General features: G+C 33.8%; 1 protein-coding gene across 1 annotated transcript; it reads right to left on the bottom strand.

The window, feature by feature from the left end:
• Window positions 1-303: 303 nt before the first annotated feature.
• Window positions 304-26,783, bottom strand: LOC114196073. Its single transcript, XM_028086582.1, has 27 exons — window positions 26,358-26,783; window positions 25,844-26,003; window positions 25,091-25,183; window positions 22,227-22,329; window positions 21,899-22,067; window positions 16,210-16,384; window positions 15,022-15,150; window positions 14,294-14,908; window positions 13,553-14,179; window positions 13,018-13,083; window positions 11,875-11,988; window positions 11,542-11,787; window positions 8,364-8,411; window positions 8,135-8,281; window positions 7,587-7,745; window positions 7,423-7,485; window positions 6,877-6,987; window positions 6,686-6,769; window positions 6,546-6,593; window positions 5,875-5,949; window positions 5,538-5,633; window positions 4,343-4,423; window positions 4,194-4,265; window positions 3,692-3,736; window positions 3,528-3,611; window positions 1,271-1,374; window positions 304-976 (listed from the first exon to the last, which is right to left on the bottom strand). Exons 1-27 carry the CDS (start codon window positions 26,558-26,560, stop codon window positions 862-864), a joined length of 4,032 nt encoding a protein of 1,343 aa, XP_027942383.1. The 5' UTR covers window positions 26,561-26,783; the 3' UTR covers window positions 304-861.
• Between the last annotated feature and the right edge of the window lie 545 nt (window positions 26,784-27,328).

Below are 27,328 nucleotides of genomic sequence, written 5' to 3'. Positions count from 1 at the left end.
AGTCATATAGGATTTTGTTTATAAATTTACCAGAAAACTCCCCACTTAATTTGAATAAAAAGAAACTTCTAATTTGAATATCCAAAAAATATTAAAAATCAGACGATAACCGGTAACAGCTTAAGTTACGGTATAATAGCCCATAACAATTGAATGGTGATTGCATATCTGATATACCATTTAATGATTTAAAAAATATAAAGAAATGTGCACAAATAGCATAACAGCACATGGGTCGGTAATCTAGTATTACATGAAAATGACGTGTCAACAGTTTCACCCTTCATATAATCATCACAAATAGTTTTCGTATATTTTATAGAAACCCTCCATGTTTAGTGTTTGAATTTCTGGAATAATCTGATCTGACTAGTGATGGTATAATTTTCTCTTTAGCAAGTCTTCCCGAAGCGAGGAAAGGACAGTAGAAAAGGGATTTCAGAGACATGATTTCATTTTCAGCATTATCATAGCGTCTGGAGAGGAGAGGAGGACTATGGTGATGACTTATGCAACCACATACACGAGGATAGTCCATAGTTCTTACCCCAGAAAAGGCAAGAATATAACATCAAAATTGAATGAATAATATTACAATGAAAAAAATAAAATAAAATAACCACAAAAAGAAAACTATGATACATTTCCTAGAAGGCGCGGTGGATTTCATGAAAACCACGATATGATTGGATGGTGACAGACTCTGAAGAGGCTGCTGCTGCATTTGGGGCTCCAAGACGCCGTATAAGTTTGTTTTTCTGTATCTTTGGATGCCAAGAAATCCAGAAGTCGATCAATCTTATCGACCACAATTATCAATTGGCCCACTTACTAATTTCCTGTCAGTCAGTAACTTAACCATCACGTAAGAGTTGCTCCATGAACTGAAGAACTTGTGTCAGAAGGGTGCAACGAAGTTGACAAATGTTGCTGCACATGAGTTTCATTTGCAAGACCAAGAACTGCTAAAATTGATCTGCACATGGTTATACATAAATTTAGTTCACTACAACCAAATTTAGACCTAGCCTCTTCTCTGTACTAGAATGCGAAGGAAAAACTGAAACTAGAAAATATAGAACGTTCGTATATGCTTTTCCAATTGATAGAAAATATACATGTTAACGGGTGTAAGATTGGATTATTTTTTCCATTCAATTGCTAATAGAAATAACTGACAGCATACAATTTTTGGATGAGGTATTATATTGTAGAATTATGTGTAAGATTGGATTAAGCCTTTCAAATACTCATATCTAGAAAATCTTACCTACTAAGTGTTGATTTTATAGTTGGTTGATTGGCATATGAAGCAAGGGGACCTCTGAGATTAGCATGCCTGTTGAGTGCACCTTCAAGTTGTTGGGGTGGCAACTGTGAGGAGGACGAAAAATGTTAACGTTAGAAACTAAATGGCATCCGGATCAGATGTAAAAGTTAAAAATAACATCATATAATTTCGGAAAATGTGATAGATTTAATCTGCATTTATTACTTTTGGTCCATATTGTTTATCACTGTTATGTAGTTAGACAAGCATTTCAGAAGTCTCAGGTTTCCTTGTTCATAAAAGTATATTTAGATTTAGAGTCTAGAGTCAACCCTCCCTTAGCATAATCAGTGGGGACCCGTTATTCATTGATTAGTTATCTTTTTCGGGTATGCTACACCTTAATTTGACTTTTGACTTCTGCTGTGACATCCTTCCAGAAGCTTCACCAGTTCCCTTTACTCGCCACTGTCAACAAGTCTTTTCCACCCGAACCTTGGATACTCTGCTAAGCATGACAAAACTCCAGAAGTTTTAGGCCAAATCTGGCATCAGCACTACTCTTATCATTCAGCATCATACCCTTAGCCCCTCTAAAACAAGATAGAACTCTGCAGAACTGAGTGACAACACCTCCCAGAGTAAAAAAGTCCGAATTCTCTCGATCTCTCCTCAAATTTATTAGCAACTTAACTTCTTTTTAACAACAAACTAATTCGCTAAAACCTAACAGATACACCATTAATTAAAAAACTCTTTCCATGAAGCTTCATCCCACAGTTTCAACCCATTAAAGCGTCATTGTCACGCCAACCCTACCAAAGTAGCACCAAAATAGCTCAAAACCCTCCTAGGTCAACTGCAGACAAATGCGATCTCCAATATATTTGATGCTCTATTTTCTGCTGTACTTTTAGCCGCGAGACAGCATCAATGCCTCTGCAAGTCTACTGAACCCAAGTCTCCATTTGATCATCATTTCCACCCATTTCCTTGCTACCTGGAGAGCCTGGCCATGGTGGTGCCGGAAGTAAATATGCTTCTGTTAGCCATGGTGGTGCTCATCATTTCCACCCATTTCGTGAATCATATTTACTTCCGGCATGCCCTTCCAGTGCTTCCACAAATAATTGAACCTTTGCCTCCTTTTCCTTCAGGTCAAAGTGCTACTGCAGTTGAATCAAACATTCATACACACCATCTCTCTTGAAACTTGCAATTTCATTCCTCAGTTCTCAACTTCATTCCCACTTGCAGGGTCACCACTGAGACTCAACAACTTAGCATTCCATTTTTCTATGTTCAATTTTGTTGTCTATCTTTTTAAGATTTCTAAGTTTCTACCATTATTTTTTTCAGATATGTGACTACATACGTTTGGAAATAGGGTTTGAATTTCTTCCGGTAGGCACCTAATTTTGTTCGTAACAGTTACTCTTTTTTGTCCGGTTTCTTAAATGCAATTCAAAACTGCCTAATTATTAAGGGTACCAAGGAAAATTGAGGCTGCATTGAGACTTTCAACACAGTGTGTTGATAGAATTTAGTTGTGCATGTTTTATTTTGGTAAATATGACATCCTTTTGCAGTCGGCATTGTAAGTTGGGTCCTAAATTTAGCTTGTGACTGGGAGGTAGTACTTTGGACTTATCTATGAGGATAAAGGTTACATTCAGATAATTAGACAATCAAATGTTGACGGGATCGTTGGACAGATTTGCCAACTGATTGGAGATGCAGTTGCATAGTCATTGGGCATCAGAAAAGTAAAACAACAGAATGTAGATGAAGCTTGCAAGGTCAAGGGTCAGAGGGTTTAAGCCATGCCATCAGATTCTAGTGAACTAATTTGTGATAATTAAGCTTCACTACATATCAAATCTAGTATTTCATGAGCAACAAATGAGTAGATTCCTTTCAACATAGAAGTGATCTTACATAGAGCGACATCACCACCACTCACTAATCCAAATGACCAGCAAGTGGACGTTTTCACCAAATCATTAAGAGGACCTAAGATAAGTTAGATACATAATAAAGCCTGGTCCTAACGACTTATATGCCCCAGTTTAATAGTGTTTATTAAAAAGTATGCAAAATAGTGTGATTTAAGGTAATCAAATCATAATAACTACAGTAATTAATATAATTGTGATTTGTCTATAATTCAGCTTTGCTGTCTAGTTTAGAAGCACATATTTCCTCGTTTCTCCACAGTAGTTATGATTTAATTTAAGGCAAGTTCAGAATGCAGTACCTGCAATAGAACATGAAAAGAACGTGGCTGTGTCTGATATACACATTTTAAGAAACCAACCCAAAGTTTAGGCATACGCCACACCTGCATTTAGTAATTTAAAGTTAAACATCAGCAGTCCAAGGTCCATACATCAGAGTAAAATGTGTTCCAGAGAAGCATACCTGTCTTGTCACAAGTTTTGAGAGTATCTCCATAACAAAATCAACCTAAAAACAGAATATTGACATTAGAAGTATAGGTTTATGTTTTCTACATGGCAGGACTTCCTTTGAAAATAAAGATCGAAATTGAGCAGAATCCTTGTATTGTAACAACACTAGAAGCACCACACAGATGCCATTGTTATTACTGATGTATTATCTAATTTATAATTTTGCATTGCACGAATTACTTGAAAAAGAATTAAGCCAATTTTCAGGAAATTGATCTGACCATTATGTTTGAAACTTTAGTTAAACCAATTTTTTCAAAAGAAAAAAGCAGAGAATGAGTACATAGCTCTGTCAGCAAAATCTCCTAAAGTAACGTATTTCATAATCCCATTACCTATAATACCAGTATGCTATATATCATCTAAAGAATTCAACATCAACATAATATCTTAACAAACAAAAATGCATTAGCAAAAACAGATATGCATGAACAAAATCTGAATAAATTTACCAGTGCAGGAAAAGCATCAATTGCCTGAATAACTGTTCTCATGAAAAGTAGAGGCAGCGGAGTTTGATCAACCTGAAAATTTAAACAATAGAGCCATGAAGACTTGAAGTAAATCCAGTATAATTGGCCAAAACACTGAATCTCCTTACCATCTGGTTCAATGCCTTTGCCAGAACCTGTTGTGTGAACACAGTACGTTGCTCAAAACAAGCCGAGCAAGCATCTGTTATCTGATGATGCAAAAGAATAATTCAGAATTCACTACTAAAGTTTTAAGGTTTTTCAAGTTGATACAGCAGAACTAGTTCAACTAACATTGATGAAAAGGATCATACAAATCAAACTTGAGTTTGGTACTAATAATAGCTTTATGGAAAAATATTTGGATTACTTTTTATACATTCCAGATAAAAGGCAACAGTCCAAGACGATCCAATTAGGCTTCAACTTTTTATGCACAAGACCATAGTGATTTGCATCTAAACAAGCTTTTCACGCACACGACACATAACAATATATTATTTCTAAACAACACTACCATGACAAATTAAAGCCAGGTAAAAAGAGGCACGAGGTATTGAAACAGTTCATAGGGAAAAATACATTTGAAAAGTAGTGAACTGCTCATTGCACCAAGACACAACAATGGTTATTTGGTATTTTGTTAGTTTAACAAAATAGTTTATTTATTTCTTATTGGGGAGGTGGCGATCAGGAAAAAACAACATACAGTTAGCTACATAAGACACAACAACTATCCTTATTGAGATTTTGATGTGTTGCTTGCTCTTTGTTGTGTATCAATTATTTCCTATTTGTGCTCTGATACCATATTAGAACAAACATTTTATTTTCATTTTAGAATATGTACACAAAACATCTCCCCTTCCCCAAAAATGAAAAATGATGAAACCAGAAGGGTGAGAAGTAGATCAAAATTACAAATGACCCTAAATAAAACCAAAAAGACCATATACCAAACCAGTTATATGATTTGACCAACAACATTTTTACAAAATATATGGACTTGGATTACAGCTAAAAAGAGTTATAAATCAAATCTAACACAACCCACCAAATCTAGTGCCACTAAATATCAATCAGGTTAAGAAATAATAAGCTTAATTGTTTTAATAGAAAAGGTCATGCTTACTTCCTGATTATATGGCACTAAAATTTATTTTACTTATTACAAAAACTCATAAGATGTGACATCCTCCAAAAGCATTAATGCATCAGATGTTCATAGATCATCAATAATCGACCATACAGAAAAACTCTTTTACAAACACATTTAATTGGAAAGTGTAATTAAAGCATAAGCGTAGATAATAGAAGATATGCCTTCTTAAGTGCAAGGCCATCCTTCTCCGGAACAATTCCATGCATTGCAACCAACACTTCTACAGGAGTTAAAGCTGGACCTGTATGAGCTGAACCCTGCCATGAACAGCATCAAACGCTTAGCCTATCTAGAAAGGAAGAAAAAAGATAAAAAAAATAACTTCCAAGAAATATTGAGGCTAACTCGAACATAAATCCTCATCTACCTAAAGGAACAGGTATAAGGAAACATGGACTGTGAATGAAAGCGCAGTCAATGTGCCAAGCACAAGGCATCCAAGAATAAAAAGCATAAAGACATACAAATATGAAATCCAGCATGAAAATTCAAATATACCTGTAGTATGTGAGCAAGTGCTCTTTGAAACTTTTCCAATGGGAGATCAACAAGCCTTGGGAATATTGGTAAAACCTGTCACCATCAAAATTTGAAATCAACCTGATTAAAAAAACTATCTACTACTAATACAGCAAGAGCATGAAGTGCTAAAAATTATCAATACTATTAATGAGAAATAGATGGAAATGCATCTTCAGGCAAGCCAGAATCAACTTAATTTCCTAGCCACAGACACATATAAATTCTAGTTCTAGAATAATATTTACTACTGAATCTAGATTTGACTTTGGATAGATACTTTAAATAAATTAAACAACAAATGCAAGTAAGCATATTGATGAGAATCATTATATCTTTTTCTAATTTTATGTCAGCAACACATACTTTGTGATGGTGATTGCCAGCATAATTAAATTTACTGATCCAAATTTCCCAGATCTATGATAGAAGAGAGTGGAATATTGACTATACTGAGAAATAGCTAAAACGAGATGCAAAATAGAACACCCTAAAAATTAATATAAATGGTTTGGGGTCTAGTATGAAATTTCGTCAAATATATTTTATAAGCCAGAACAATAGTGCACCTACAAATGAAAAAACAAATTTTAAAGGAAACTAAGCAAGAATATAAATAGAAAGGTAATAAAAGAAAATATAAATATAACCTCCTGTTTGGAAAGTGAAGACAATAATGGAACAAGAATTGTAACATCCTGCAATGGAGAATCAGCACAAATAAGAAAAAGAAACAAAAAAAGTAATCATTGGTGAAAAAGTTTAAAATTATTTTGACTGCTATACATACTCTAAATTTTGTTTCATACAAACGTTTAACAGTAGATATTAAATCAGATGATGGCGACGTGTCCTGAGTCAATATTTGCAGTACCTTCAAAAAAACAAGATCACCATTAATGTCTCTTTTCATATTCTGGTGATAATCCTTCAATTATGGAATTAAATAAGCCATAGCAAATAATGAGAACAATAAGCTACCAGTGTCAGAAGATTTTCACTTCCTTGAGGTGGATCAGATATGATACGGAGCAGTTCAGAATAAGATTGCCCCAGTGCCCTTACAACAATAGGAATGTGGCGATGAAAAGCCTACAAAAGCATGAGTAGGAAAAGTCAGAAAAGTCAAACAAAGAACTATTATTGTCAATAATAGCTAAAAGAAAAATCACAATGCAAAAAGGTGAAAAGGTGAACTTCTTGGCAGCACTGGTACATGATTCATAGTCATAACCTTTAGTGGAAAATTCATGTTTTCGTTATGAAGAAAATAGTTACATTTACATACTGTTCCACAATCACATGAGCAATTGATTCAGAGAGATGTCAATTCCGGCGCATAAACTCAATCCCATTCCACAATTTTTCTTTTATAAAAATCTATTTACTATACTACAAAGATGAGATGGGAGCAAACTCTATCAATTACATATTTTATCAACAGCTACATAAGAAACAGGTGGGTTAACCTAACTCACTGAATACTACAAAAATAAAACTAGTAAACAAACATAAACAAAATTAGACCTGTTTAACAGTTTTCGGGGCTTGCCCATACACATTAAATACAATCTGAAGAAGACTGGGTTTCTGCAAAGATATAAAGAAACTACATCAATGTTACTAAAACAGATGAAGAGTAATTGCTATTTTAGTCATTTCAAAATTCAAAGAAGTATTCATAAACTAACCTTAGTACATAACGCAAAAAACAAAGAAATGAGACGTTGAGCTTCAGAAAATGATATAGATGGAACATTTTGAATCAATGGTTTAGCCATCCTAGCAGATTCATCTTCAGAAATTGAAGACTCTGAAACCTGGGAAGTACTTATTTCATGACCTTCAACCTATAAAATGAAGTAAACACTACCAATAATCAGTTTATCGGGAACAAAAGTGACCAAGCCTCGACCCATTATGTGGGAAGCAGTTTATGCACAGAAAAACACAAAAGAAAAGATAAATAATTAGGAAAAAGGATACTTAAGCCTGATTTTGAAGCCATATTACATGAAGTTTCATTTCTCATGTCTTAAAGCCATAAACAAAAAGGTACGCAGAAAAAAAAAATCATTGCCACATGTTTAATCCATAAGAATGAATCTGACAATCAAAAGCAGAATATATAATAAAATCAGAATTAATATATAAACAGATATATTACAGAATTCTTCAAAGCATTGTCAGGTTTATCACAAGAAAGATACACTAAGTGGCACGAGAATTAGCAATGCACCTCTGCCTCGGCTCTATGTTCAGTAGGTCCAGGTTGCAAAAGACATGTATCCGAAACTTCATGTTCTACAGCAGAAAGCAGCATCTTTGTTGCAAACTTTTCAACATCTCCTGATATGTAACTAAGCTGAAAGAGCTTGTTTGTAACCTGTTCAACATAAGCAAGAGCATTCAGTTTCATTATCAATTAACAGTCAGGCAGACTCCATAAAATCTTTTACAGCATATACCAGCCGAATAGCTTTAGCTCGAATCTCATCCTGTGGATGGACAGCACACTGCCATAGTAAAGCAATAAATTAGACATTGGAAAAATGTTACCATAAAAGGATTACATCAGAGGAAAAGGAAAGTCAAGGTTAAGAAAACAGGTAACAGCTTGAAATATTGGCAGTTTTACTAAACATAGGGGGACTAGGTACTCAGATACATTAAGAGCAATGAATTTTAAAAAATGTACTGAAGACAAAAATCAAGTAATGGTGAGTGATGAGCAAGCCTTGACAACAGTAAAGTTGGTTCCTTTTCACCAGGTCTCAATCCCGAAACAGCAACTACTTGCAAGCATAAGACTGCGTGTCTTCTTCCTCATACCCCAGCTGGTGGGAGGCTCAGGCACACTCACCCATTTTATTGGGAATATTAATGGAAAAATGTATACCAAGTTTATAAAACATGCAAACAAACAAAAAATGACATTTGAAGGTTACAACAAATTAATCATTAATGGCTAAAACAATCCTCGAGGGGTTCTACACACATGCTAACAACTAGCAACCTCAACTTTCACTGAACTATCTTTAAAAGGCTACAATGCAATAATTGCACCAGTGAAACAAGACTAGAAAGAATTAATATAAAAAAAGGAAGATTTTTATTCAATTAACTCAAAACAGTACATCCACTTCTATAAATAAAGAACTCAAACCCTAAAGTAATAACTACAGAGATCTCTAGAATATTCTAACAACTTCTAGTAATTTAATATCCTACCAACAACTTTCGGTACTTCATTTAACATCCAACTAACAACAAGTATGTGGCAATTTTGGAATTTGGATTGAGTGTTGGACTTTGGATTGAATGCATGCTTGGTTTCTCGTTGGATAAAGTCAAGCCATCCAGGACCCATTATTTACACCAGAATGTGAATCAAAATTGTCAAACCAAAAACGTACTGAATGTATTTGAATGATTGTTGCTTTTTGTTTTCTTGGCTCAAAATTGATGAGATATTAGTAATATATTACCAATTGATAAAGAAATGAGAAAATTAGTAAAGGTCATATGTTAGGAACCAAGAATTGTTTTTATTGAATAGAATGAAAAAAACAAGAAATAGGAGAGCACTCTATCCTTCAAGGGCGTGCGCTTCACAAAGAGATAACACTTAGTCTACAAAATTCACCACCTTCCCCTCTCCTTCTTTCCTATTTATATCTACCTAACACCTCAAGTAACTAACTGATGAATATTCTAACTATTTTAACCAATTTCTGTTCTCCATGGATCCTAACATAATCTGAACACACAGAGGAGGCCACTAGAAGCACCTGTTAGAGGAGTACCCAGTAGATGTGAAATAAGATTTATACGGTTTTTTGTGTTTTTCCTTGGAGTAGTAAACTAAAATGTAACACTGCCGCTACCAGGTATTGACATACAAATATGAATCTTAATGAGCAGTAATCCACCCCCAAAGAACCTTCCAATAAGATTCCAGATATTAACTTATTTGTCTACCTTGTATGAAATGCCAAGGATTGGAATAACAAGTAAAAATATGATAAAAACTATGCGAGTTCTGAGAAACATGTGTTGAATGACCCACTCCAAAATGACTGCATGCCCATGGAATAAACAGATAGCAAATTAACAATGGTGATGGATGAGCACAAGGATTAATTACTAAGACCCAATCATTCACTGTTCGAGACTTTGTTCAATAGTGATTTTACAATATATATCTCAAGATATTGCTAAAATTATAGAACTAAATAAACTAATCATATAAAATAAAAAATATCTAAATTATATATATATATATATATACACATATTATCAACATTCCTATTTATTCCTATATCATATTTTTGTTATCAGAGGATATCACATCCCCTCTACTTATAATATTGATTCATTCCTACTCGTGCTGTCTCGGAAACACAATTTCAGCTTAATGTTTCTCTCTTTGAGCCACATTTCCAAACGATTCTTTTTTCTCCCAGGTTCCCATTCACTCTACCAGCGAGTTTTTCTATCCTTGGTTATTATTGCCTTTTTTCCAACTCTCCTGAAAAAAAAAATGCCTTCCATGTTTATGAAGATAAGGGAAATACTGATTGTTCGGTATTCTGATGCTGACTAAGCAAAGTCATCAAGCAATAGGAATTCCACTTCAAGGTAATTTTCTCTTGCTATAGATAATTAAATGTAGTGGGAAAGTAAGAAATAAAATGTTGTGGCAAAACCATTTCCTCAAAGAGCTAAAATTTGAAAAAAGTTCCAAAAACAACTTGTATGTGACAACCGGAAGCATTACATGTAGCCTCTAATTCTGTCCTTCAAGGAAGGATCAAACAAATTGATGTGGATTGTCACTTCATAAGAGTAAAGCTGGAGTCACGAGACAACACTACTACATCAGCCAACTCTAGTGATAAGTTGATTGACATATTCACAAAGTCTCTAAGAGGACCAAGGATCAATTATATTTGCTACAAGATGGGCACATTCGACTTATATGCTTCAACTTGAGAGGGAGTGTTATAGTTAGAGAAATAAAGAATTGATCCTATATAATTAGAAACATCTAGATTATATATGTATTATTAGAAATGTTTTCATTTATTCTTGTATCAGATATTTGTTATTAGAGGATATCAAATTTCCTCTATTTATTATATTGATTCAATTTTCTCAATATAAATAAAGCATCCCAGTTGTCTGCACAACTTCAACTCAATGTTTACTTTTCCTAGCATTTTACATATATATACAGTGTACACATGGCACACAAAATTAATTAAGCTAGCTGAAATGTCAGATTTTCTTTTTAGATCAGCATTGTGAGTTCTCATTATTTGTTAGTGGGGGTAATTGAACCTACAACCTCTCACACCCATCCTTCCAACTTTACCATTAAGCCAACCTTATATCTCCGAAATGTTGTCTTAGATGGTTGCATGGAAGCAGTATAGTGAATACTATCACTTTAAATTCTTTAAGCGCTAAAAATATTATCATACTTTTAGCAGATTGTTTTTATCCCAAATTATTTAGTCCTTCAAGTCTTTTCATTTCAAATTATTACTGTGGAATTCCATGAGATTAAGTGACAGCCTCCAATACGCCACAGATGGATGAGATACATATTTTGCATTTAGAGTCTCATGAATGACAGCTAACCTTCAATGCTATTCCCAAGCAGGCTTGGCGATTTTGTGGACGCCCCAAAATTAAACTCCAGATAGCACCAAGGCCTTGAGTCACACGTTCAATGTCGCGGATAACTTTTCCATCATGACCAATAACGTCAGAATAGCAGAGATCATTCAAAATCTTCAAGGACGATTCAGGCAAAAGTGGAACTTCACCAAGAAGTCTACTAAAAGACTTATCTGAAGCTGGAAAAGAGTCCAACAAAGTTTTGGCCTACAAGGAAGTAGTATATCCCACATTTATAAGAAAAAGATAGAAAAGTGTTGTTCATTACGTCAAAACATCAAATTTTGAGCATACCACTCCCAAGAGAAATTTTTCATATAAAACAGCAGAAGATGAAGCATTTTCAACTGAATCGAATATCATCAGGGAGTGCAGATGGTACAAAACATGCAGTACAAGTTCATGTCCCTGAAAATCCATCAGTAAGTGATCAGTTAGTCTACAAAAGAAATTAAACAGATGCAAATTTTTAGAGACACGTCTGTAAATTGTTAAAAAAAATACTTAAAAAAATTGAGTCAAGAATTAAGACAAGTTTTGTATCTAAGCAATACTTATAAAAACATTCGAGGTGATAAAACAGAACTCTACTTTACGAACTAGTCTCCCTTTATAAATTCTTTATAGATTCCACATACCACCCTACAGTATGCAGTTTGAAGAATAGACTATATCTATTTATCACGTTTCCAAACATACTTTACAGCTCATTTAACACCAAGAAAAAACCTATTCATGAGCTTCAAATACAATACTATGTTACGATTTTGCTTGGCAGTATAAACCTTGAGTGGCACAAGCACTGACAATTGTTCCATGGTTAATCTATGGTATCAGGTTAGGCCTTCAAAGAATTGTATGGCTAATTGTTTCTTGACTTAGGCTAGCGATTCAAATAAACAGTCTCTCCACTCACAGGGTTAATGCAAACATATACTCTTCCTAAACCCCACTAGGTAGGAGCCCTTCTGCACGGTGCCACCCCTGTTTACAATCTATGATGTATCTTACAAATGTCAAGATTCATAAAAATCAAAGTTGACAAGCTAATCTACTTCACATATGTTGTGGAAATTTACAAGCACCACAATGATTTATTACACATAAATCATTACACTAATATAATATCATTCATTACTTATAAAGTACCATCATATGCATTTTACACCTCCTTCGATGAATGTGTGTATGTCTAGTCCATTTTAAAATGTAAAACGATATGCAATTCTGACTCTGATTCAAGAATGATGATTAATGTTTGCAATTGCAAAGTACCCATTTTAAGAAACTAAAAGGAAAAAAACACGTCAGCAAATCATAGCAACAACTGTAATTGAAAATTATTCAACAAATTTCTGTTACTCCATCCATGACAGGTAAAAAAGTTAGAAATAAATTTTGTTACAAATTACAACAGATTTTAAAATGCAGACACACCTTTATCCAGTGGTCTTCCAGGATGTGTTTTTGAAGCATCATAATAAACTCATCGTCATCATCAATCTGCAAGGGGACAGGCAAGACATAATTAAAGTGAACACATGCTCCATTGTTCCTTGTGTTGAATGAAATTTGCTCATAGAGGTTGGAATATAGCCAAAGTTTAGTGCTTCATATAAGTAAATACATTATACATTCCTCCGATTTTTCCTTATTAAAGATAAAAAATGAAAATGGGTATCCGTTTCTTTTAAAAACTTTTGCAAAAGAAATTTAAGAAATAAACAAACGCATTAATATAAATCTTCTTCCTGATATAAACTTACAATATAAATACTATCAGTTGTACCTCTGAATTTCTAATAGTGAAGGTTAGCTATTGGATTTCTATAGTAGTGTATAAATGCTTATTAACTAAACACTATAAAAAGAATCATTTGAATATGATGTTAAAGATATAAAAGAAAAAACAGTACTTTGATATCTTTGGTAGAAATAAAACCTTGAAACAGTAAAATAAACAGTTTTCTACCTGAGCAACTAGTCGAGCAAGTAGTGGCATCCAAAACTGCTGACAATACGTTCCATGTAAATGTTTGTATGAATTGATTATGTGCCTAACCGTCATGTTTTTCACCATACTTCGCTGTTCTTTGGATAGTTCAACATAAGGTGGAAGCTGTGGTAACTCCAGACAGGTATCTTCCAATGTCGGTTCAACTTGAACATCAAGAGAAAACTGATCAAACTCTGAAATAGATGATGAATCTGTACCAATTGTTTCAGTGTCATCTGACAGATTCACCAAACTTGGATCCTCCTCTCTTAAATCAGCGGATGAGACTGAAGGACCAAAGGAAGTATCTGCTTCTGCAATCCGATGAATATCTCCAGGCCTTTCCTGAACCTCTGTTTTAGGGGTCACCTGATCAGGTGCTGAAACTGAGGCACCTTCAGAGATCATATCATCATTTTTTATTTTGACTGTTAGATCTGATGGAGTATTGTCATCAGCAGTAACAACAGGAAGTGAAACAGGTTTAATGGAAGAAACAGGTTCATCAAACTCTAATTTTGTGGCCCCACTATCATCTGTAACTGATACAGTAGCTCCTCCAGGAGCTACCACAACACGGCGGGGATCAAGGCGACGGGGATCCTGAAAATTTGAACCAGATGGTTCAAAGTAACACAGGTTGTATTGTATAAAATATCTATTTGGAAATATAGACTACCAAAAGCTAATTTGTACAAAAAAAGAAGCAAGATTTACCCGCCGTGGATCACGTTTAGAATCAGCAGGCAGGTTACTGAAGTTAGACGTCTCAGATGGCAATGAACTAGAGCCAAGTACAGTTGCCGTAGTTGAAGGCAACACAGCTTGGCCAGTACCAGACACGGATTGGACAGAATTTATTGGAACAGAAGTTGCTATAACATGTGATTGACTGACTTGGGAGTTTAATTGCCGTGTTGCTGGTAAATTCCCAATCCTAGCCAGTGGTGGGGGAGTCTTAGGCAAATGCTTCATATTAGTTATGACAATATCAGCCAGCAGATCAGGATGAATCTTTGAAATGAGGATTTCAAGAGATTCGGCACCTCTCTCTCCTTCAGCAAGTAAAGCACCAATCACAGCAATCATTTGCTCTACAGCAGTCATTTCACTATCTAGTAAAGGAACATTAGGTGATACTCCATTAACAGAGTTAGGATCTTGTCCAGAATCATTTATTTTAGCTGGTAAAGTAGACTGAGAATCAGGACCAGAACGAATCCGTTTAGATATGGTTTCGTGACCATTGGTCATTTGTTCATTATCTAGAGGAACAGGTCTTTTTCTAGATAATTCCCCTGGAACAGATGACTGAGTTGATGGTTGTTCATCCTGAAAGTTAAAAATCAAATTTAATGTAATATAATAGACGGAAAAAAAATAAGAACTTCTGCTCAGTATCAGCAGCTTACTTGATAGCAAAAAGATAGCAAATCACTACATACCTTGCTAACTCGTGCATCACGAGTGGGACGATCACCATTTTTAATCATTTTGTCGACTTGCCGAAGCACCTGATCTGCAGCATCCCCTGCATTCATAGCTCGCAGGCTCCTTATTAGTCTTTCTCTTGACTGCAAAAATATGAATAAAACAGTTATGTTAGAAAGTGGATTTAAGTCTTAACTCAACCCTACAAAACCGGCTTGTAAGGTGAGGTTTGTACCCCACTTATATACTATGAAATTGTCTTATCTATTGTCGATGTGGGACTTCCAACACACCTCCCTCAAGCCGAGGTATATACATCTCATACATGGGTTTAGAAATGGGTGGTCCGATAACGGCCCGAGATAGTGGGTGGAACATAATGTCCAAGAAATTTTGCTATAATAGGCTTTTTTGGTTTTTTTAAAATCTGGCTCTCATACCATGTTGAATATAGAGAAAATAGGATTCGAGATTAATCTCCCTTGTGTATAAACCACATATAGGATAATCTATTTATAATATAGAGAGATACAACTAAAAAGAGTAACTAAAAAACAAATAGAGTACATAGAAGATATTGTTTGATATTGTGTTTAACAATATCTAACAAGTTATTTAGAAAAATCAGTCTAATCATGGTTAGCCACAGAATGCCAGTCCATGCCTTTAATGCAATAAGCAAGACTTCCTAACAAAACAAATCATCACAGTATTCTTTCTGCATGCACTAGCCAGTATGCAACTTAATTATAAAATGCTTAATTACAAAAGTTGAGAAGAAAATGGCACAATTCTTGAGACGTAGGAAAACAGTACTTGCACGCAGGAAAATTTGTAGTCAATTCCTACATGGCATATTCTAGAATCCAATCAGCAAGTTAACATGAAAATAAAGCATTAACCATTATTGAGGTATAGTTTCTCAAAAGTAAAATGCGAGATTGAGAAATATCTGAGAAAAGTAGGACCACAGATTCCATGCTTAGTACAGATATGTAATTTGGAGAGTGATGATAAATATGCAAAAGTAAAAACCTGAACATTTTTTAACAATAAAAATATACAACTATCATTATTCCTTTTGCCAACTTTTCATGGATATAAAGTATTCTGAGGCCAAATAATTCTTACAGTAAGTTAATCCAAGAACTATGTCAGAAGTTTAAGTTAGAGGTTCCAATATAAAAGACAAGCACATTTACCTCTAGTATTGGTGAATAAGTGCACCTAAGAAATCCCAAAAAAGCTGTTCTTAAGGAGTACTGAATACTAGCAATGTGACATCCCTTCGCTGTTTGAACATTTGGATCAAATTCAAGCAATGCTAAAAGAATAGTATCATAGTGCTGTGGCCTTTTTCTTGCAATGGCTGCTAAACTGTCAAAACAAATACTTCAGAGGGTTAGGTTTGACATGACAATGAATGGAGGCAAGAGAAGCGAAACATTATACAAACAACAGCATTTACAAATAATGCTATGGAGCAACATAATAGTTTAAGAAAATTTAAATCCAAGAACTTACGGAAAAAAACATGTCACTATAGGCATATTCATTCGTAATTCTAGCTATAAACAAGCAAACCAACCATTAACAGGGTATTTTTTTAGTACATATAACAAACAGCATACTATGCACAATTGTGCTAAATTTGTGTTGCATTGATTTTAACAAACATTTTATTTCAAATTCGTATTTAACAACCCAGTGAATGCCTGCATGCTTAAGTGGTGGGCAACTACTTTCAAAGAATGTTAGAAACAACCTGGCTGAACTGCCTGCCAGGTGTTCAAAAGCTCTTAATAAAATTTTGGTCATCACTGCTCAAGATAAATTAAGAATTCATCTATCATGATCTGATAAAGGAATTTAGTTATTGAACCGATACTTGCTGGAAATATAGAAAGTTTAGTAGTAACTGGAATCAGGCTCAAGCAATAGGCGAAGCAGAGATATTCCTTTCTTCCTGTTTCCAAATTGCCAGAGCACTTTTAGACCAACGCATTTTGAAGAAAATATTTAGTATGAGTGCTGGACTATCAGCTTACTCATATATTCCATAGGTAGCTTACTCATATTTCTAAGAATTTATCAAGGAGAAGAAAGATGCAAACGTAAAATACAACATACTAAAATCCCCTAAATGACCATTGGCAGAGCATCACAAAGAACCTAGATAAACTACTGACATCCCAAATTAGCTTGAAAGAAGCCTAAGAACAGAAAACTCTAACATTTCTTTCAGACCAAATACGCCAGAGAACCATAAACTGAGAGAAACACTTAATATTTTTGGCATCCCTAGCAGTCTTATTTTCTCATCCGAATAAAGTCATTTAAAATAAGGCAACCTACTGGTTACTGGAACTCCATCTTCTATTCATTCTATATAAACCAAGTTAAAGGAACACTGTTATGAATCATGTAACATATCTAAACTAAAACACAATACAAGAAGCTCGAGAAAAGTATGCTTCAATACTAAACTGAACCTTTGTCACTTAAGAAACTTAAAACTCGTTTTGTCAAACCTCCGTATTCATCACAAACCAGGGTCAAAATATGCCTAACTCGTATCCTTGCTAAAATAATATGAACAAGGCAATTAAAGGGGAAAGAACTAAAGACTTTAAGAAGCTGCAGTGGCTGGTCAGAATATAAGAATACATAACCATTACTAAAAATAAAAGCACACAGGAATGAAATGGATATCAGAGATACATTGCCAAAAATTATATACAATCTCATGTGATGATATGTGAGCACATTATATTTTTCTTATATTTCTTTAGTCAATTTTGGGGGCAAAAGCTGATAGCCAACTATTAAAATGAATCTTTATTATAGTTCTGAAGTGACAACAAATAAATTACCATGAAAAGACAGTCAGATAAACATGTCATTGCACAAGGAAAGAACCCCAGTGGCTTATGATTCAATCTTTAAAATCATAATCAAAAACTCAATTCTTTGTATACTCAAATTCATGTGTCCTTTAAAAAATGTTTGCATGCAAAAACTTAAAGAACATAAGAAATATCAAAAATTAAAAAATGTCAAACCTTTGTCAGTGTTTGACTACAACACAATATTACCAAAAAAAAGCAGTGATGAAGAATAATCCAGTATGAACTTCTTATAAGATGCAAACTAGTAAATAAGTACACAACACATTATCTTTACAAAATTGTTCCATGTTAACAAACGGAGGCATGCCATTATGCAGAGAAAAAGACAAAGGCTGAACACAATGGCAAAAAAAAGATTACTAAAGCTGTTTTAGTTGGAGATTTCATTCAAGCAAATTTGTAAAATATGGAAGTATGATTAAACAGATAGCTGTACCTATCTTCAAGGCAATGAATTGCAATTTTTCATATTAACATTAGAGACATAAGGATTTCAAAAAACAGAGAAAAACAGATACCAAGAACCCAACACATAGAACAAGAACAAAATGCAGAAAAATAAAGTGACAAGTAATTGAGTTTTACAGACAAATAAGCTGCAGATGACAATTACATTTCTATCGCCAGGAGAAATTAAAATAATAAAACAAGCACAACTACAATCCAATAACACCTGCTCTTCTTGTTTCTGGAAGATTCATACTATTTTCACACATAGGGTAACAGCCACATCACAGGCAACTAAACAGTTCAACATAGGGCATAATATGAGTTACCAAGAATAAAACCATCCATAGTTTCAGGATAACTAAACAAATAAGGGTAAAATAATGAAATAAGCCTCTATAGCTTACAACTGATCGAAACAATCACAAGGGATTTAACAGCACACACATACTCAACTGAAATTGTTGCTATCACTAGAACCTTTATAAGCCAACTGCTAGACAAACCCTAGCCATCTCATGTAGAAATGCTACAAAGGTTTTTTAAAACTTTAGAAGTAAAGCCTTATGTTGTCATAGTTTTCAAATAACAACATGCATGAAGCTACAGAGCAAAGATAAATTGTTCATATCGACTGTCATACTCCTTTGATGTTTATACATTAATCATAGTCACTTAAAATGCATTGTGCATTGCCATAAAGAGGCTGGCATAAGTGAAAATGAATCCCCTCAGCTTGCTTAAAATCTGGTTAGAGTTCAATGAAATCAAGTTAATTATTTAATATTTATTGCGAAGTTTTTAAGAATCTAGTTTTCAAAACAAAAGGCTAAAAGTAGTGTAATTTTTGTTATATAACATTGACAAATTTTTGGTATTCATTCCACCATTTATCATATTCCTTGCTTGCTGATATTTTGGAAGGGTGGAAGAATTGTTAGCTTGGATTAAACTCTATATTGAATATCCATGTTGTAAGATTAATTTCAAAGGCAGGTTTAAACTGCAAACCAGCTGCAGAAATGAAAAGGGATAAACAGAACACTTGAACTTTAGAACCTGGTTGTGCCAGAACAATCTAAGGATCAGCTGAATAGAAGTTTAATGGGTTCACTATGTAATGGTTCTAGCATTATTAATATGCTAACAAATGGAATGGAAAATCCATAAAAATGCCAAAACAAATATATAACACAAAAACAACAATATATAAATTGAATTATTGAGGCATTAACTGTGTATCAGCTGTTATAAAATAATAAATACATTAACTGTGTTACAGCATGAAATTTTAAATAGTAAATGGTCTCTTAACAGTTTACAATAATAAACTGCATCACTTGACGACCATGTTTCCTCGGTTCACTAGATGTCCATTATAATGCATCACTTTCGATTTCTAACACCCGGCCAACTGGCACTCCATTGGTATAAATAATGAACCATCTTACACAGCCTTATCAAGGTAACTTCCAACTTATGAACCACCAATGCAGAAGTATCCAAGGCCAATAACTCCCCATAAAGAACTGGTCGGCATGCTGCAATGTTACTAAAATAACAAGTAGTTGAACTTATTTGATCGATGAGTCCCTGCTTCAGTGATCACTCCATTTTCAACATAGTAAAACCAGGGGCAAAATGCAGTTATATGCTCATTTTTTAAAGAATTTCATTGATTTAAGAATGGAATCAGTAATGATTAAAGACTGAGTGTATAAGGTAATGATATTGACGTGAAATCCCAATGCAAAAAGATAGACTAGAATCTTAAGAAATACACTTGCAGCCTTCCTGCATAGAAGTGAGTAAGGCAGAAAATATGCATACAACTTTAAACTATTAAACTTTAGGACCATTGTGTGTTTGGAAACAAGGCATAAATAGTGAACTCATTTACAGGTTGCCAACCACATCAATAGTGAACTGAAATACATGCACAGTAAATGCATAAATAGAGATAAATCAAATAAAAGGGGGATAAGAGAGACAAAATAGTTGACCATATATTTTAAGGTAATTGGATTTGACCTTATGTATTTTCCTGTCCCCAACACCTCTGTAATATTAACCACGTAGCCATCTTGTCTTAATTTATTCTTTTACTCTTAAAGAAATGCACGAACAATAACAAATGTCCTCGGATTTTATTTTCATTTTCACAATTATTCTTGGTACCACTTATAATCCATATTTTATATTATTGTTACTGCCCCTTTTCGAAGCCTGGAAAATTAATCAGTTCTGAGTTTGAAGAAGAAAACTTTCCAAAACTTAAATCATACCATGGACAATGGATAATTTGCGACAAGGAATTTACCAGACAACAGAAAAAATGGCTCGGGACAAAATTTATAAACTTACTGCAGTGATGCCATCTGTAAGATCAATGATATTTGGAAATATAATTTCACGTAGATATAAACTTAATGGCGTGTGAGTCATTTATTTAAGAAAAATGATTCACGGACACCAAAAAGGTGCATCAACACTTAATATACACCTAGAGAGAGAGTAAAAATGATAGGTTTATAGGTTATATGATGTGATAACAAGAGAGAGAGATAGAAAGAAACAACAAGTGTATAACAGGTGTAGATAAAATGAAGGTGTATGTATATCAGTGCTCTTTATTTTATATACAAAAAACAGTAAAATAATAATAAAAAATGAAAATTCATCTAGAGCCATCGAAATTCAACACAATGGCAGAATTAAAAGTGAAGCAGAAAAGTATAGAAACAAATATTTAAAGCATATGAAATTAGACTATTAAATTCCTAAGAAGAGCCAGTTTTAAAAACGGGCCTGGTAGGTGACAGGATATGCATTTATAATTTTTTACAAGGCAATAAAAAAATATGGTCAGAAAACAACCAATTTCATAACAACTAATACTCGTGTTATCATGCACATGCAACTAGTCCATAATCTGTTTGATTTCTGTTTCAGTTGGCAAAGACTAGCCATCAGATTCAGTTGATTATAGTGTTTGGACTTAGGACATCTATCCAATTGAATACAAGTTTTAGCTTCTGTTTTCAGATCAAAGCTCTTTCTCCCTCACTGTTTTTGTAACTTTCTCTCGTTTACTCTTATTCATAAATCTACCCACGAGTTTAATAAAGGGCCCTGGTGACTAGTGTGTCAAGGGTATCGGTCAAGGAACATTAAATACACCCCATGAAATGCTTCTAGCTAGTTTAAAAATAAAAAGTTGAGTATTGAATGTTTCTCACATTCCTGTTGCCTTTATTAGAAGAGTATGCCTATGAGAACAGCAATCTTAGTACAAAGAGAAAATGAAATGATTTAAAGGGTACAAAAATCAACGTGCAAATAAATGAAATAAAATGTTAATCAGCCTACTTCTCAAGCAATAAGGGAAAACAAGCCTTAACATGCAACCACATATATATTCAAAAAGAGTTGCCTACCACACAATTTCCATAGGATCTATTGCTGAAAAAGAATACAGAGAAATGCTAATGATATTTAAACACAGGCCATTGGCTGCTACCACATTAAAACTCACCAATTTACAACAGTAATAGTCAAGCAACCAGGAAGAGTGCCAACAGACTGCAATAAATTTAATAGAATGCCAAGAGTCCTATTTCCTTCTGACATGAGCACCACTGGATCAAGAACAGGGTGAGGATGACCACCAACCAACCACAAGACATTAACAGCTTGTCTAACTCCTGCATTTGGATTGGTTTTAGCAATAACATACGACTAGATGATTATTAAGCTATTAATTTCCTTTTCTAAACTGGAACTATAAGTAAAAATTGTGTTGTAAAAACTCAAGCCATTAAACTCACGCATACATTAAACTTGTTAAATGTGAAGAGTGGTACCTTTTGTGGCTAATTTCTCAGAATCACTGATGTCAGATGCAAATAGTAATACAAACATTTCAAGGAATTTCAGTGCCAGCAACTTTATTCCAACAGAACCAGGCTACAATAGCAAGCAAATTAATATCTCAGTCAGAAATCAGAAATAAAATAAAGCCCATTGTTGTAGCCACTACAAGCTCAAGTTAAAAAATACATAAGATTCCAAACAAGGCCTAAAATGAAGAAGTTGTACATGGATTAGTGTGAGACCCAAAAGCTAGTAAACAGGATAATATGTACTTTAAAAACATATACAAGTATTTTAAGTCCAAAAACTTGTAAACAGGATAATATATATATATATATGTATATATATATGTATATATTTCAAATCAAAAGAGGCTAGTGAAGAAGACAGCAAACAAACATGTGCACTCCAAATATCACTTGCCACAAGTACATTGCTCAAATGCCACTTTGCTCAGCCAAAATTGCAATAAATTATTATCCTATTTCATATATTGCAATATGCCTCTTATATGATCAAACTATCACTTCCACACATCAAGGTCCGCACCTCCACCAGAGAAAACTTCACAAAAATACCCCTATAGGTGTCAAATAATTATAATTAATTTGTAGCTAAATGCTTTGGCTCATATTCCCTAAAGCACCAACTCCAACAGAAACACAAGATACAACATAGACACAGACAGTGTCCATGTTAAAAGCCAAGTGAGTTTAAGTCTCACACTAAATACAAAAGAAAAAGTTGGAAAACATATAAAGAAGAAAACCTAGAAACCCACAAACCCCTTCAAAAGATCCCAACAGTCCAATATATAGTATGCTTGAACACACTATGCATAAGTATGTGTGCAAAAAGGAATCAAACTACACCGTATAACTTACACCAATTATTACTTCACTTGATAATTTTATCTTAAAATTCACTGTTGGATCATACCTTCTTTTCATATTAATCATGACTACAAAATTTTATATTTATCCAAAATTACTTAAATACCTCATTCATATGTCGAAATTGTTGCAAAAGAGACTTTAAAATATAAAATTTTGAATTATTTGATCATATTCTTTCATTTTTCAATTTTGAAAAAATTGAACACAATCAATCAAGGTATCATAGTTAGAACTCAACAGTTAAATTGAAAAACAAAGTGCAACACTATACGTGAAATTGTTGATAGTGAAATAGTAGGTATAGCTTCCACAAATGTGATGTTACCCTTCATCTATATACACACACACACATATATATGATGGGAGAGCCTTTTCTACATGATTGACAATTAAAAATTGACCAACAACAACAAAAGCCTTTCTCCCACTGCATGATGTTGGCCCATGGATGACACAACACTAATACGATTGGTTAAAGACACCATTTTCATAGATATTACATTATTCACCATGAATCATTAACAGCTTCTCCCATCTTCCTTCTTGGTCTCCCTCTCACACTTAACAAATTATATATATCAACATGACAAAAATCTAAATTGAGAGTTGCTGGTGAGTAACCAAAGCTGATAACAAAACCACATGACCAAAACAAGAGTGAGTAAAAAACAATGATGGAACTGTGGAAAAACTGTGCTAGACAATCGTATGGAAACCACGCTACAGGAGAACCAGGACAAAATCAGGGGCATGCAGGATGAACTGAGAAAGTTTGTGCTGTTTAAGGAGTTTCCATTCAAAGAAACAACGTAACTCTCCTATAGATGTTAAAATTACTAAATATTTTAGTATAATTCATTGACTATTTATATTTAAAAAACTTAGAGAAACAGTGTCACCAAGTGTCCAGCCAACAAGAGGAGGCAGTTTATTGTCTAGGTTCATGTCTAAAGAAAAAATAACAGTTTTAGGTTTAAACATGCTTCTAGTCCTTAAATGAACAAGTTTTTTATTTTGGCTCCTTTTAAAAGAATTCTTAAAACTTTAGTCCCTCTAAAATTCAAATCACTGTTATTGATCTCTAGTATTATGTGACACTCGTTAATAGCTTATGTGTTCAACAAAAGATCAAGTGTGATTATTTCAAGGGACGCCCCACTAATGTTTACAATACTATGTCAAATGTTTTTTATAAAGTGTGACACCTTTAAAAACATTACGATCCATAAAACAAATGTTTTTTATTTTTCTTAAAATGAATGTTATGGAACAAAAATAGTGACTTCAAAGTTTAGTAGGATGAAAATTAAAGAAACTGTTTAAAAGGGACTAAAACCAAATTTCGATCATTTTATAAGTACTAAAAATTTAGATTTCAAAATTTACAGGATGAAAAACAAAGAAAATATTTATACAGAACAAAATCAAAACTCACTAATTTTACAAAACTAAATATATATCTAAGCCTGTTTTTTACTACAGACACTTGCAAAGGTGTGCCTGACACATGTCCAAGGCAGGTCTGATAGGCATCAAAGTTGGAAATGTTTTCACAAAGGACAAGCCAATTTGATGAAATGTTTGTGATTCATAGGGCCAATCTAAGGAAAAGCACCACAGAAAAGAGAATACTGAAATAGACCTGACAACATGCATTCAGTGATCAAAACCCATAGAATGGGGATTCCCCTCAATGATTGCCTATGATTGGACAAAAGACTATCAAAGCTTTTAAAACAGAGACCTCTTAGCTAAACTTCAATTGTATTTCAAATATTAAATAATCGCATGGTTCAATATGTTGAATATAGCTTGTTAGTATATTCCACAACAATATACCACCTTCTAGAAAGTAACAATTGCAGAAGACAGTAAAACTTAACAGTGACATACATGTGCATTGGTCTTCCAAGCAATTATTTGCAACAACAATGGATTAAAAACTAGAAGCTAATTACCTCCAGAGCAATCCCAAAAACAGCATCCTTGAACTTAAGCATTGACATCCAAGTATCTTCTAGCCACCTCTCAACTTTACCATTTTGTTGAAACTGCTTGTTTTCCAAATTACTATCACTTGGTCAGTATCATACTATGTACAAATGTATATAAAATAGAGAAGTTGAGATGGGCAGAGTCTCTTCATATTAATGAATTTCATCTTCTTAAAAACAATAGTTCAGCTCTTCCTCTTAACTAAACTGGTTTTCCAGATTAATATCACTATCATTTGCTCATAAAACATAAAATTTATGACAATTAATTATTGAAATGGGAGTGAGATGTGTTTCTTTATTTAAGAAACATATGGGCTAGAGGCATTAAGGGAGGTGAAAAATCCATCTAACGATGACCAGCAATTAGATGAACCACTGGAAATAATCAATATGCTCTGACACAGCACAAATCAGGTATAAAACCAAATTTTAATAATGACACCATAGAAACAAAAGAAATGGGTAACCTAGTATCATTTACACAGTAAATATGCATGTATCATGCTAATTCATACAAGACCAAAGAAAGTTAAGGGTTAAAAAGGGGGAGAGTCACCATGATAAACATGTAAACAAAGCAATCAGATAAATAGCAAGACTTATTCTTTAAAATAATTTAATCTGCATAGATAATTTAAAGAAAAAAATCCGTGCATGTATTTTATCGTATCAGCTCGCAATTATGAAGATAGGCAGCGGGACTAGAGAAAGTACCTGCACAATCAACTCCTCAAAAACACTAGCGAAGATATTTGTGGCACTAACAATAGACTGCTTTACAACAATTACATCACTGTCTCGTAAAAATGTTAATAGTACAGATATCAGCGTAGGAGTGTGCTCAACTGCTCTAAAACCAATCTCCTCGATTATCCTGAAATGTAGTGAAGGAATCAAAATTAAAGTAAATATAGCTATCATTCAAACGCGCGCGCGCGCATTTTGGAGAGCGGAAGGTAAAGGTAGCACAAATTATGGATGGAAACAAGCAAGCTATAAAACTCCAGGGAGACAAATTGCACCCAACGAACAAAATTTTAAATAAAAAAAGCAGAAATGTAGCCCTGCAGCATTACCCTAAAACGCCAAATTCATAAAGAAAAAATGACAGAATGAATAGTCGATTCAAGAGAAGGCATAAACAACTAAAAAGCCGCAACCACACAGGGTTAGAAATCAAATAAAGAAAGAAAAGATTTAAAAATAAAAATTAGAGTAAGGAACCAACTGAATGAGCAATTTGCGAACGAGGCTTTCAGGAGAAGACTGAAGTTCAAGCAAGTAAGGGAAGAGGTCGGCGGCGAGAGAGTGGTCGATGGAGAGAAGAAGGTCCTTTGCTTGTTTGAGCGACGAGGTTTTAACGGCAAGGTCTCCGTGGTTGTTGGCCGTAGCGAGAAGAGAGAGGGCTTGGTCCCTGGTAGGAGCGGCCATGAATGTTTGTATGTTTTAGGGTTTTGAAAAAACGAGGAATGGATGAAGAAGGTTTATGTAATGTTGGGAACAACGAGGAAGAAGAAGAAGAAGACGAAGGATTGATATTTCGAATTGGATTGAAGCAAAAACTCGGCGGGCTGAATCTAAATCACAGTCACTCCCTGATTGCAACGATGAGGAATTGTTCATTGGGATGGTCAGTAACAAATTTATCCATCCATTGTGTTCTACACAGATTATTATTATTATCAACTCAAATTTGGCTTTTTTTTCTCTAAATAATAAAATATATCCAACTAAATCAAAAATCAACCAAAGATAAACAACTAAATAATATATAAAATAAAAATATATATAATAATAAACAAATAAATAATCTTTTCACTTTTCTTTTCGTATAAAATCAAACACATTTCAAGATCTCTTTCTTTTTTTTATTCTTTTTCGCGCTATTTTCTTTTTTTTTCTTCTTCTTCCGTCAACCAATACAAAAATCAAAATAATTAATCTCAACAAATTTCATACATGAATAGAGACTTGTCACGACATGGTTAATACAAATGTCTACCAATAATGTTAGGATGATTTGTTGGTTAATTTTATTCAATCTATTGGTGAGTATTGAGTAATAGGTTCTAGTTAAAATTTTCATGTATAAATAAATAGATCGTTAAAAAAATTATTTATTTGCATGTAGATATTATGTATCAAATAAAGTTCATATACCACGTATAAAAAATACTCGTATTTATATATGCAAACAGT

The sequence above is a fragment of the Vigna unguiculata genome, chromosome 9 (genome assembly GCF_004118075.2).
Source record: "Vigna unguiculata cultivar IT97K-499-35 chromosome 9, ASM411807v1, whole genome shotgun sequence".
Taxonomy (NCBI): Eukaryota; Viridiplantae; Streptophyta; class Magnoliopsida; order Fabales; family Fabaceae; genus Vigna; species Vigna unguiculata.
This window is presented reverse-complemented; position numbering and strand designations above follow the sequence as displayed.